General features: G+C 36.6%; 1 protein-coding gene and 1 long non-coding RNA gene across 2 annotated transcripts in view; one reads left to right on the top strand and one right to left on the bottom strand.

The window, feature by feature from the left end:
• Positions 1-240: 240 nt before the first annotated feature.
• LOC103099482 (uncharacterized) lies at positions 241-10889 on the bottom strand. The gene is made up of 5 exons (XR_464370.3): positions 10752-10889; positions 8031-8121; positions 5958-6035; positions 4080-4182; positions 241-1642 (listed from the first exon to the last, which is right to left on the bottom strand). It is a non-coding gene; the product is annotated as an uncharacterized LOC103099482 (long non-coding RNA).
• Positions 10890-11217: 328 nt separating this feature from the next.
• Positions 11218-12596, top strand: part of TTPA (alpha tocopherol transfer protein) — a 50819-nt gene continuing 49440 nt past the window's right edge. Inside the window, exon 1 of the mRNA XM_001379280.4 lies at positions 11218-11424. Within this exon, the coding sequence (XP_001379317.1) occupies positions 11218-11424 (207 nt within the window). The remainder of the gene's footprint in view (positions 11425-12596) is intronic.

The following is a 12596-nucleotide window of genomic DNA, read 5'->3' as shown; positions in this document are numbered from 1 at the left end:
GTATTTAATTAAGAATCAGAACTGGGACTAAGAACCCAAGTCTTTGGACTATAGCTTAATCTACTGTGCAAATCTATTCCCATGTCTTTTTGAAAATCATAAAATCACTTTTTTTCCTTAAGAAATACAGAAAGATAATATAAAAAAATTAAAATCACTAACACTGAGGAGAAAAAAGTCCAATCTCAAGGTCATTTTTTATTTGTAGTAAAGAAATAAAATTTTAACATAAAAGCTGAGTAGACACTGGATATTATTTATTCCTTTGACTTTATTGAAATTTTACTTTTTATTTTCTTTTATATCTAATTTATATAGTCTTAGGTTTTGAAAAAACCTTAAAAATTTTCTCTTGCAACCCCCCATCTCAATCAAAGTTCAAATTTATAAATACTGATTAAGCAACCACTCTGTACAAGGTACTGGGCAAAGTGCTTCAGATAAAACAAAAAGCAGTATGAGCCCTGCCTTTGGAGAGCTTACATTCTATTGTGGGTTTTGTGAAATGTATACAAATATGTATAGTAGCAGATAAAGTGTGTTAAGGGCAAAAGAGAGATCCAGAAAAGAGGCATTAGAACCAGAAAATGTGTTAGTTGGGGTGATTAGACAAGGCTTAATTGAAGAAGTGACACTTTTTCTGAGTCTTAAAGGGAAAGAAAGATTTTAATAGGTGCATTCTGGGAATGAGAAGCAGCTCATAAAAATTCAAGAAGGTGGGAAACAGAAGAATGATAACCATTTTTTTCCATCACATTTTCAGATAACACAAAGCTGGGAATACACTGAATGACAGGATCTAGAAGAATATAGTTTTTCAGTTGTTCAGTCATGTCGGATGGTTCATGATTGTGTGGACCATAATATGCTGGGACTCTTCTATCCTCCACTATCTCTTGAAATCTGTCTAAGTTCATGAGTGTTCCGTCCATGACACTATCTATCCATCTTATCGTCTGCTATTGCCTTCTTTTGCTTTCACTCTTTCCCAGCATCAGAGTCTTTTCCTATGAGTCCTGCCACTTCATTATGTGGCCCAAGTACTTCAGCTTCAGTGTTTGTCCTTACAATGAATAGTCAAAATTAATTTCTTTTAAGAGTTGATTGATTTGATCTCCTTGCTATCCAAGGAATTCTCAAAAGTCTTCTCAAGCATCACAATTTGAAAGTGTAGATTCTGTAGCCCCACTTTTCCTGATAGTCCAGTTCTCACATCTGGCTATTACTACTGGCTTTGACTGTATGTGACCTTTGCCAGCAAGGAGATAGCTCTGCTTTTTAATATGCTGTCCAGATTTGCCATAGCTTTCCTTCCAAGGAGCAAGCATCTTTTCATTTCATGGCTGGAGTCACCTTCTGCAATGATCTTTGAACCTAAGAATATAAAATTTAACAGTTTCCATTTCTTCTTTCTCTGTTTGCCAGGAAATAATGGGACCAGATGCCATAATATTTGGTTTTTAAATATTAAGCTTCAAGTCAACTTTTACACCCTTCTCTCACTCTCATCAAGAGGCTTCTTAATTCTTCTTCACTTTCTGCCATCATAGTGTTATCTGCATGTGTAAAATTATTAATATTTCTTCTTCAACCTTAATTTTGGTTTTTGATTTCTCCAATTTGGCATTTTGCATGATGTAATCTGCATATAAATTAAATAAACAAAGTGACAATATACAGCTTTGTTGTATTCCCTTCCCAATCCTGAACCAATCAGAGCTTTTAGAGTTCCTAGCTCACAAGCCATTCTACTACCTTGAAAGAACTGAAATTTTCAGAAAACTCAGAGCTCAGGATAGCAGCAAGGAAAAATTGAAGTTTAAAAGAGTGCCCCTTCTACCCTGAGAACAGAGCCCACCCAAAAAAAAGTTTTAAAAAGGCTCTGAAAATGAGCAAACAGCAAAAGAAATACTGAGTTATAGAAAATTTATGGCAACAAAGAAGAGCAAGGCACAGAGACAGTGAGATCAATGCAGCCACATGAAAAACTTCAAAGAAAAATGGGAATTGATCTCAGGCTCTGGAAGAGCTCATAAAGGATTAAAAAATAAAATAAAAGAGGTGGAAGAAAATTGGAATAAAGAAATAAAAGTAACACAAAAAGAAAATAGCTTAAGCAGAATTAGTCAAACAGAAAAATAGGCCCCCAAACAAATCCAATGAAGAAAAGAGTTCCATAAAAAGTAAAATTGACCAAAGGAAAAAGGAGGTTCAAAAGGTCATGGAAGAAACTCATTCTTTAGAAATTAGAATTGGGAAATCTTAGGAGTCATAGCCAAAAGAAGCCACCATAAGAATCTTCTCCAGACAATCTTAAAAAAAGACTACAAATGAATACTGGAGTAAAAGAACCAACAAGGAGATAGAATGAAGCAACTTTCAAGCAGAGAAAAACTTGAAAGGTAGGCAGAAAGCTTCTGGGTCACTGGAGTATGTAAAAATAGTAATGTCAAGTTACATAAAAATAGATGGGAAAACTATGCCACTACAGGTTCAAAACTGTTCAAATACTTTTGATATATGTAGTCGAAAGTGTCTTCAGTGATAAAATGAAGTGAAGCTCAAATGTGAACTTCCTTTCAAGGCCAGGAGCAAGGACACTAAAGAGACTCTTATTATAAAAAATAAAATATTTATTGAAATATATAAGGATAACAAGGATTTCTAATTCTAAGGGTTTCTAAATCCAACCAAATAAACTCCCTGGTTACACAAGGAACTGCTTCTCTTGTGTTTCACAGGTTACACTAATCCTCCCTGATCTGACTAACACAAATTTATACTATTATAAATAAAACTAACACTATTATCCTTATAATTCTTAACCTCCCCTTCCAGTTATAAAATAGCAAAGGCTAACTGGTTGAGTCTCAACAAGAATCTCTGAGTCTCATAGTCCAAACCAAAGACCAGATATTTCTTTGGTCTTCTCTGATATAAATCAATTTATGAAGACAGAAATAGATAGTCACTAATGTTTCCCAAATTGGAAAAAGAAAACACTGAGCTCCTTTAGGTCTTTCCCTCAGACAGAGAGAGAGGCAAAGATGTTACCTCCTCAAGCCCTGAGAATCTCTGAGTGTGTTTCTCTGCCAACTGCCAGCAACCAACTGCCCAATGCCAGAGAGAATAATTGACACAGAAAAACAATTATAACTGAAGGGCTCATAAAAAAAGAATACCATGCATCTTCAGAGAAAAAACTGTTGGAGTCAGATGCAGATCAAAACATACTTTCTTTCACATTATTTTATTTATGGTTTTATGTTTGGGTTTGGGTTTTATATGAGTATTCTCTTATAACAGGGACCAAATATAGAAGTATGTTTTGTATGATAATGCATGTATAATCCATATCAAATTGCTTACCATCTCTGAGAGGGGAAGAGAAGGAAGGGAGGGAGACAATTTGGATCTTATAATTTCAGAAAACATAAATGAAAAATAGCTATTACATGTAACTAGGAAATAAAACATTATTGAATTTTAAAAAGTTTAATTGTTATTACATCGTGAAATAGATTGTTGAGTGCTGACCTTGCATAAAAGATACTATAATACAGTATTTTTGAAGTTTAATCTATTCATATACATATATAGTGCACTGACTTTGATATATTATGTATAGATACAATATGTACATAAATAATATGCATATGTTATGTGTAGGTTTTTATATGTTACATTCTATATAATTGGTATGCATTATATAGAATATATACTTTGCTATAACTTTCCTGGCAGAAAAACTAGAGTAACATTTCAAATAATCAACTTGTTTCAAAAGGCCCTTATTATTTTCAAAATGTTACCTCTTGAGCAAAACCTAATGTTCTCTTGGCTTGTATAAAATTTCAAGGCTATTTTATAACATTATAATGATTAGAACGTTTGAATTCTTTCTTGTAGCCTTCAAACATGCCCAGTTCTCTCTGACCCTACATAAAAACCCTTAACTTGATCTTGATATCCTTTCAGGCTATTATCTAATATTTCATGTCTTTCATAGCTAAACTCCCACAAAGAGTACTTTATACTCATTTTCTCTGTTGTTTTACCTCCCATTTAATTACTCTTACCTTTTGCCTTAAAACCAAAACTGTGCATTTTGTTTTACTTCAGTTTTCTTTTACGTAGATGATATTTTTGAAGAATCATTTCACTCTTGATCTATTAAAAGCACTGAAGATGAGGGAAAGGATGAAACAAGAAAGGGGATTTGAGATAATGATTAAATCTAAACCAGGAAATAGAAAGAACTCAATAGATAAAATATAATAACACTATCTTTTTTTAAAATGATACTGTCTTGTTCTTAAAATGTTATTTTTTTTAAACCCTTACTTTCTCTCTTACAATCAATACTGTGCATTGGTTCCAAGGCAGAAAAGTAGTAAAGGTTAGGCAATGGGAGTTAAGTAACTAGCCCAGCTAGAAAGTGTCTGAGGCCAGATTTTAACTCAGAACCTCTCATCTCTAGGCATGTCCCACTTACTTTTCAACCTTTTGCAATCTGGCTTCTGTCTCACGTTTAACTTGACTGACTTATTCTTTCCAATATTTCCAATGATCTTTTAACTGCTAATTCAAATGACCCTTTCTCAGAACTGATCTCCTTTGATCTTTCTGCAGTTTTTGACACTTGACCAAACACTTTTCCCAGATTCTTTCCCTCCCTTGACCTCTGTTGCTCTATTTTGTTTTGGTTCTCCTCCTATCTCTCTGACTATTCCTTCTATATCTTCTTTGCTGGATCATTTAAAGCCCCCTACTTATTTGGTCTTATTGATTCTGTACCCACAACTACACCAATTCTCCTTTCTCCATGCATAGAACTGCTATTCTGGTTCAGATCCTTATCATCTCTTATCCCATTTCAGTAGCTTAATCATTGATTCCCTGTTTCCAGTTTTTCCCCTTTTCAAACTAATTTATAAAACTGCCAAATTAATATAATTAATAATATTAATTTAAATAATGTTATAATATATAATTTAATAATATTAATTTTTAAAAGAGACCAATTCTCAGGTTTTTTTTACTTATAACTTGTGTAATTTAGGGTAAGTCACTAACTTTGGGGGCCTCAGTTTTCTCATCTTTAATACATGAAAGTAGACTAGATGACTTCTAAGGTAACTTCTAGTTCTAATTCTATGATCCATAATGATAGGTATTAGTCCTAGAGAATATACGAAATGTCCTTTTGGTATATGAGTTGGAGGGCATCAGGTTATGTTGGTGGGTTTTGCCTAACTATTTTTCTTAGTTATAAAACATAGTCCAGTGGGAGTTGGGGATGGAGGATGGGAGATGTATATCCATAAATAACTTTCATAGTGAAAACAGAAGACATAAGTAAAAATTATTTCAAAATATAACTATAATTTGGTGAACAATCGTCAAACCACATTCCTTTGAGCATTTTTAGGGTGTTATTAATGAGCTGTTAAAGACATGACACAGCTTACTTCATTCTTATTTGCACTTAGCAGGGAGTATATTTGCTAAATATAAATGTTTATCCCTATTTTGAGCAGTTCTGGAAGGAATAGTATCACTAAAAATCTGCATTTTCAAGATCTATGCCATTCTGTTTGCATGAAGATTGCTCATTTTTTGTATAACGTAAGAGTTGTGCTCCAGGAATGACTTCTAGCCCTAGTAAAATGTTGAATTCTATTAACCAATACTCCTAAGCTATCACCTCATAGATATGTATAGCAATACCAACAATCTGAGATTAAGATAGCAACAGAAATATAAACTAACATGTAAACTATGTAAATTAATGTAGCAATAAAAATATCTCAGTTCCAAATTATGCTTTTTGGATAATCTGTCACCATGCTACATTAGCATAGAGGGTCTGAATGAGCTGCATTCCTCACCAGCTGTTATTCATACATCCTTTTCAAAGAGGACCAGTAACATCACAGGGTGATGTCATGACTTACCCTTGAGTTAAATTTAGGTGAGGCAAGTTGCACAAAGTCCTTAGCCTCACTCTCTTTTCCAGAGTCATTGAAATCCAGCTGCAAGACAAAACTCAGGATGACTGGTGATGGCCCAGAATGCAGTGGGTGACAGTGGATTCTTCAATATCTGACCAAGCTCTAAATGTTCCACAGAGCCAACTTCTTTGGTCTTTGTGACCATTGGGACAAATTGTTCTTATCTTCCCATTCTACCAGAGGAATATTTATATGCTTGGGGTAAACTTTCCTCCCCCTTCCCCCCAAATCACCAATGCTTTTGAGGCTTGTTGGTTCCCTTTAACCTGTTTTAGCCATCTACTGATATGGTTTTACTTGGAGCCACAGGTAAGTAATAGAAGAAAAGTGGACCTCAAAAGTAGATAAGCAACCCTGAAAAGGACCCAATAAGTCCACACAGCAGAAGTGTGGCAAATGAAGTGTTCAAGGAAGACTATCTCTCACAAGTACATCATTTTTTGGTCCTGTTTGTGTGAATAAAATGGAGCTTTGTGGTCAATATAAAGGAAATACTTCTTTATTGGATATATTGAGTTAAGATGTCTCTGAGACCTTCAACTTAAAATGTGAAGGCCTTTGGTGAAGACAGAAAAGAGACTTTGGAAGTGATCTGTATAGAGGTAACTATTAAGTCTTTAATAGCCTGTGAGATTAGTATATGTAAAAGTAGAGAGAGGAGAGCCAGGGCTGAGACTTACGGTACATTCACAATTGGAAGGCATAATAGGAATGAGGAGCCAGTGAAAGAGACAGAGAAGAGATGGCCATGCAGGTGAGTAAAGAACAAAGAGATAGCAGTAACCTGAAAAACCGGAGTACAGAGTTGGTAACTGTTTTATGAAGTCTAGGGAAGCCTACAAAATCCTTTTCAGAATAATATTTTTAAATTAACAAGAGGAAATATATAGAATTACAAAGGAAACCAATTGTATGGAAATATAATTATCTTTTTTTTAGTGAGTTCATGGACCCCTGATCCAGAAGGACCAGGTAGTTAACAGTATCAAGTGTAACAAAAAAAGATTAAGGATGAGATCTAAGAAAAGAGCATCAAATGTGATAACTAAGAGATCATTGATAACTTTGGAGAGAGCTATTTCAGTCAAGTAATGAGGTCAGAAGGCAGATTGCAAAGGGTTGAGGAATAAAAAATGAGGAAGTGGAGACAAGGAGTGGTACACAGCTTTTCCCAGGTGTTTGGCTGATGGCACTTAAGGGGAAGACAGGGTCTAGTTAAGGTTTCTTAAGGATGAAGATGGTGTGTTCATGGCTGTAGGCAGTAGGCATTGAACTAGTAGAACCAGTTTATCTCCCACTCTGCCTTTCAAAGATAGAGATATTTCAGTTGGTAAGAAAAAAAAATAGGAGATGGAAGCCTCCAGTTTGAAAGGTTTCCTATATACTTCAGGAAAAGGATGAGGTATCAAGTAGAAAGAAATTATTTAGAGGAGAAACTAGACCTGAAAATCCAGAGGTTTTCATACCCAGACAGGAAATAATAAAATATTAACAAAATGATTTCCTCAAGAAAAGATTATACCAGACTAACTATATTTCCTTTTTTGACAAGAGTTACTAAGCTGGTATTGAAGCATCATGGCCTATTGGTAGACTGCTGGGCTCAGAATCAGGAAAATGTAGGTTCAAATACAGACTTGACACTTGCTAACTATAACATCCTAGGCAAATCACTTAACTTCCATGTACTTAAACCAATTTCCCAGGCTTAATCTACCAAGTTCTAGATGGCTTATTATTTTCATTGGTGGAAGAAGTTAGCACACTGATAGTTTCCATTGTTGAAGATATCATAGATCCTTGCCATCTTTGTATCTTAAACTGATAAATCAAGGAAATTCAATAAATATAGAACACCTAAATTTTAAACAAACATTTTACAAAGTTTAGGTAGGGGGAGAAATAATATAATTAGGGAGTAATATAGAAATAATTAGGTAGGGGGAGAAATAATATAATTAGGTGGGAAATTAGTTGGCAAGCTCTAAAGAATAGTCATTGATGTTTTAATTTCACCTTGGAAGTCTTCTGTACCATACATACTCCAATGTATGGATAAAGGCATAGATTTAGATTTATTCTCATCAAATTTGAAGGCATCACAAATCTAGGAAAAATAATTAACATACTGAATAACAGTCATGATTTTAAAAATTCTTGACAGAAATGAACATGTAATTTGATAAAATGAAATTTAATAGAATTTAATATAAAGTCTTTCATTAGTTGAGCCAAATGACAATGTTTAGTCTGAAGACCAGAAGACTGAAAAGGGACATGATTGCTATCTTTACATATGTGAAGGTTGGCATGTAAAAGAGGGATTAGATTTTTTTTTTTTGGTGGGGGAATAGTTATGAATTACAGAACTAGTAGCAATGGGGCAGAAGATGTAAGAATGGTAGAGTTCCATTTGATATAAGCATAAAGGGAAAGTTTTTTACAATTAGAGGAGTCCAGAGGGCAGCTAGGTGGCTTAGTGAATAGAGAGCCAGGTCTGAAGCTGTGAGGTCATGGGTTTAAATATGGTCTGAGATACTTTGTAGCTGTGTGGCCCTGAGCAAGTCACTTAACCTTCATTGCCCCAGCCCTTACTGCTCTTCTGCCTTGGAACCAATACACAGTATGAATTCTAAGATGGAAGACAAGGGTTAAAAAATAAACAATTAGAGGAGTCCAAAATAGAATAAATGAGTTGTTGCCTTGTTAGGTGCTGAGTTCTCCATTACTAGAAGTCTTCAAGATCAGGCTGATTGACCACTTGTGGGGAAATGTTCTAAAGAGTGCTCTTGGCAGCCACAAATAAAATAGGTGACCTTATAACTCTGAACTTTTATGATTCTAAGGTAATAGTCTGCACCAAATCAACCAATACTTTAAAAATACAATTTATGCTCAAATGGATCTCATCAGTGTAGGAATTTCCCTCTAATTTTGCAGTTCATAAGCCTTCTATGACTGCTTATCTTGTGCAACTCTTGCCTATGTATTCCCATCAATTCACCACAAGGCATACACTCTGCATGTTGGAGGTAAACATGAGGGAATGTAATATTCTGTGACTTGAGGATTTATAGCAACACTGGTAGAATATTGATACTATAAAGATGGATCTTGTTTCTGGAGAAAGTTTGAGGTTATTAAATGAGCTTTTTCATTGTTCCATTCCTTTTTTATTTTGAAAGTGGGTATCAATCTACTTTGTTCCTTCTATTCAATTCTTTTTTTTTTTAAACTCTTACCTTCCATCTTGGAGTCAATACTGTGTATTGGTGGTAAGGGCTAGGCAATGGGGGTTAAGTGACTCACCCAGAGTCATACAGCTGGGAAATGTCTGAGGACAGATTTGAACCTAGGACCTCCCATCTCTAGGCTTGACTCTCATTCCACTGAGCCACCCAGCTGTCCCTCTTCTGTTCAATTCTGAGTTAGCCTTGTTGTCCATTTTATGCTGGATGTCCAAGATAAATATACAGATGGATGAACTCTTTAGTTTGTCTATGTAATTGCATCATAATATGGATAATAAACATCCTTATACATAAATATGTTAATGATTTTTTCTTATGGAGATACTTAGGGAGTCTGGCATATCTAATAGTTAGCTTTAGAATTTGGGTAATGACTTATAGACTTAAGACTCAAATTTACAGTAAAAGAAACTTTCTTTTCTAATCTGCCAAAGTGAGAAATAGCATCTGAGTGTTTTTCTGATTAAATTGAATTTTTTAAATCCCTGATGTGGTACATTGATCACAGCTCCATGTAATCTAATAATCAATGTTAAATTATTGTTGAATTTTAAGGTACAAAGTAGCTCTCAAAGCAAATCCTGGGTCAATGCTTTGAATGTTTATTTTCCCTTCCTTTTGTAATCTTATTTCCTAATTCCATCAGTCCCCAAAATGCCATTTTAGGTTTTTATTATGGATCCTGAGGTCAATCACCACTTTCTCCTTTTGCCCCTTCCTCTACCAAGTTCTATCTTCTCTATGGTTATGTCCTATCTGCTATGTGTTATCTGTTATATACTGGCTTATAAATGTTGTCTCCTGCATTAGAATGTAAGCTTCTTGAAGGCAGGGAATGCTTTGCCTTTTTTTTTCTTTGTATCCCCAATACTTAGTCCAGCGCAGGGAACATAGTAAACTACTTAAAAAATACTTATAAATTGATTGATCAGATCACATATTTGCAACAACAATGATCAAAATTCTCAGTGCCGTTCCCCAGAGTGAACACAAAGATAGCAAATTTGAGAAAAATGCATAAACAGGCATTGCATAAGAGACTCTGGAATTTGAACTTTATTTTGGCACACATTTTTCAGTAAATAAGCTTACAAACCCAAACTAAATTGACATTTAAAAACAGATCCTTAAAATAATCTCAAAGGAACAGCCTGAATGTTTTCATTTCAAAAGGTAAACAAATGTAGGGTGTCAGAATTCCATTTTAGAGTATTGAGGATAGTGGTTTCTAGCCCTGGCTCTTTTCTTTTTGACTGTATGACCTTGAGCAAGTCCCTTTTTCCTCTCTGGGTCTCAGTGGCCAAATTGGTAAATTTAAAGGGTTGGAGGGATTATCGCCAGTACTTTTCCCCAAGTGTAACTCCTCCGACACCTTAAATTCACCATAGATAGTTAAAATGACTTATTTCCTTCTACGGAAGCCAAAACCGGTCAGGTTACTAAAATTCCTTAACCATTTTCTTTTTAGATTCGAGAAAGTACACACCTGAAATCAATGCGCTCATTGTCGTGGAATCCTTACAATTTCTTTAGCAAAGACAAGGCATTGAACAGAAAGGTCCAATTGAAGCAAGTTTCCCTGTGAATGCGAGTGGGTGGAAACCAGCGCAGCGAGCTGCCAGCTCTTTCCAGTGGGTGGCTGGGCAAAGACCCTTGAACTGGGGCACTCCCCGTTTGGCACGGAGAGAGTAAAGAGAAACTAAGCTCCATCCAAGAGACCCGGTTATGCAAGGGCAATGCCAGGACCTCTGAGACTGGGTTGTCCGGATTGGTAGTAGCTACTGAAGGAGGAGCAGGTGATGGGTTGGTTGCAAAGGCAGCGGCACCCGCTGCCCTTCTCGACCCTAAATTTGCAGCCGTGGCTCTGGGTGGTTGGGCAGTCTCAGCTCTGCGTGCTGCAGCTCTGACCCAGGATCCCGAGCGGTAGCCGCGGCAGCAGCAGCAGCAGCAGCATGGCTCTGGAGCGGCCCCAGGAGGAGCTCGGCGGGAAACTTCTGAACGAACTCCCAGACCTCTCTCCGCTGCTGCAACCTGGCATCCGCGAGCTCCGGAAGAGAGCGGAAGCAGAGCAAAGCCAGAACTGGCCGCTGCCCCTCACTGATGCGTTCCTGCTTAGGTTTCTGCGCGCCAGAGATTTCGACCTGGACTTGGCCTGGAAGGTAAGACTCGAGACAGCTAGACAGCCGGGATGGGGCTGGAGGAGAGGTCCAGGGCCCCGGGAACCAGATGCTCACTGCCCTGCAGGCAAGAACTGCATCCATGGCATACCTTGGCCCAGTGAGAAAGTAGAATCTGGGGTGAGGTCGGAGTGTAATCTTAGGAGAAGAGGAAAGGTCTCGCAGGACATTTGTGGGGGAATAAGTACTTCCCAGGTCTGGGGAAGAAATCAGGACCGCTTGTCTTTCTAGCTGTCCCGGGTGGAATTTTAAAAGGGCGCTTAACCCGTTTTGTGTCATGGACCGCTTTGGCAATCTGATGAAACCTATGGGCCCCTTCTCAGAATAATGTTTTTAGGTAATTAAAGGAAATGCTGAATTTCAACTAGAAATTATTGAACACAAAGACAAATTGTTTTCCCCTTGCTCAAATATCCTCTGAAATTCACATATGGTACCTCCATGAATGCCAAGTTAAGAACATTCAAGAGATATGACTCACATTTCCCCGTGGTTCCAGATAATGCCTAACATGAGAAATGAAATTTTTTGTCCCAGAGCAATGATATTGGCTCTTGAAAGCAGTACACCTAGGCTCAGGCTTCTTAGAAAGAGGCGTGTCTATGAAGAAGTTTGGAGAAACTTTCCCCATATTCCAGGAGATTGAGTGCTTGAGTTTTATTCTGAGTAGGAGGCAAAGCACTGAATCCCAAATCAAAAAGTTTGGGGAGAGTAGGATTTCAGAAATCATAATTTTATTTGTACCATACTCTCATCTTTTGTGAATGGATAACTATAAAAAGTGGAGTCAAGAGCTGGAGGATTAAAAGCATTATAGGTAGGTGGTATAGGAAGGAATATTATATCAGACTGGAAATGATGGGGCTGTTTTTGCTTTCTTTCTTCTTCCTTCCTTCCTTTCCTCCTTTGTTCCTTTCTTTCCCCCTTCCTTCCTTCCTTCCTTCCTTCCTTCCTTCCTTCCTTCCTTCCTTCCTTCCTTCCTTCCTTCCTTCCTTCCTTCCTTCCTTCCTTTTTCTTTTTTTTCTTTCTTTCTTTCAATTTTTATTGTCATGTAAAAGACTTCCACATTGGCCATTGTTGTAAGAGCACATTCATATTGAACCAAAACCCCAGAAGAAAACCATGAAAACACTGATGTGAAGGACAATTCCAAC

The sequence above is a fragment of the Monodelphis domestica genome, chromosome 3, assembly GCF_027887165.1.
Source record: "Monodelphis domestica isolate mMonDom1 chromosome 3, mMonDom1.pri, whole genome shotgun sequence".
In the NCBI taxonomy this organism is placed as follows: Eukaryota; Metazoa; Chordata; class Mammalia; order Didelphimorphia; family Didelphidae; genus Monodelphis; species Monodelphis domestica.
Note: the sequence above shows the minus strand (reverse complement) of the source record. Positions and strands in the feature narration are given on the sequence as shown.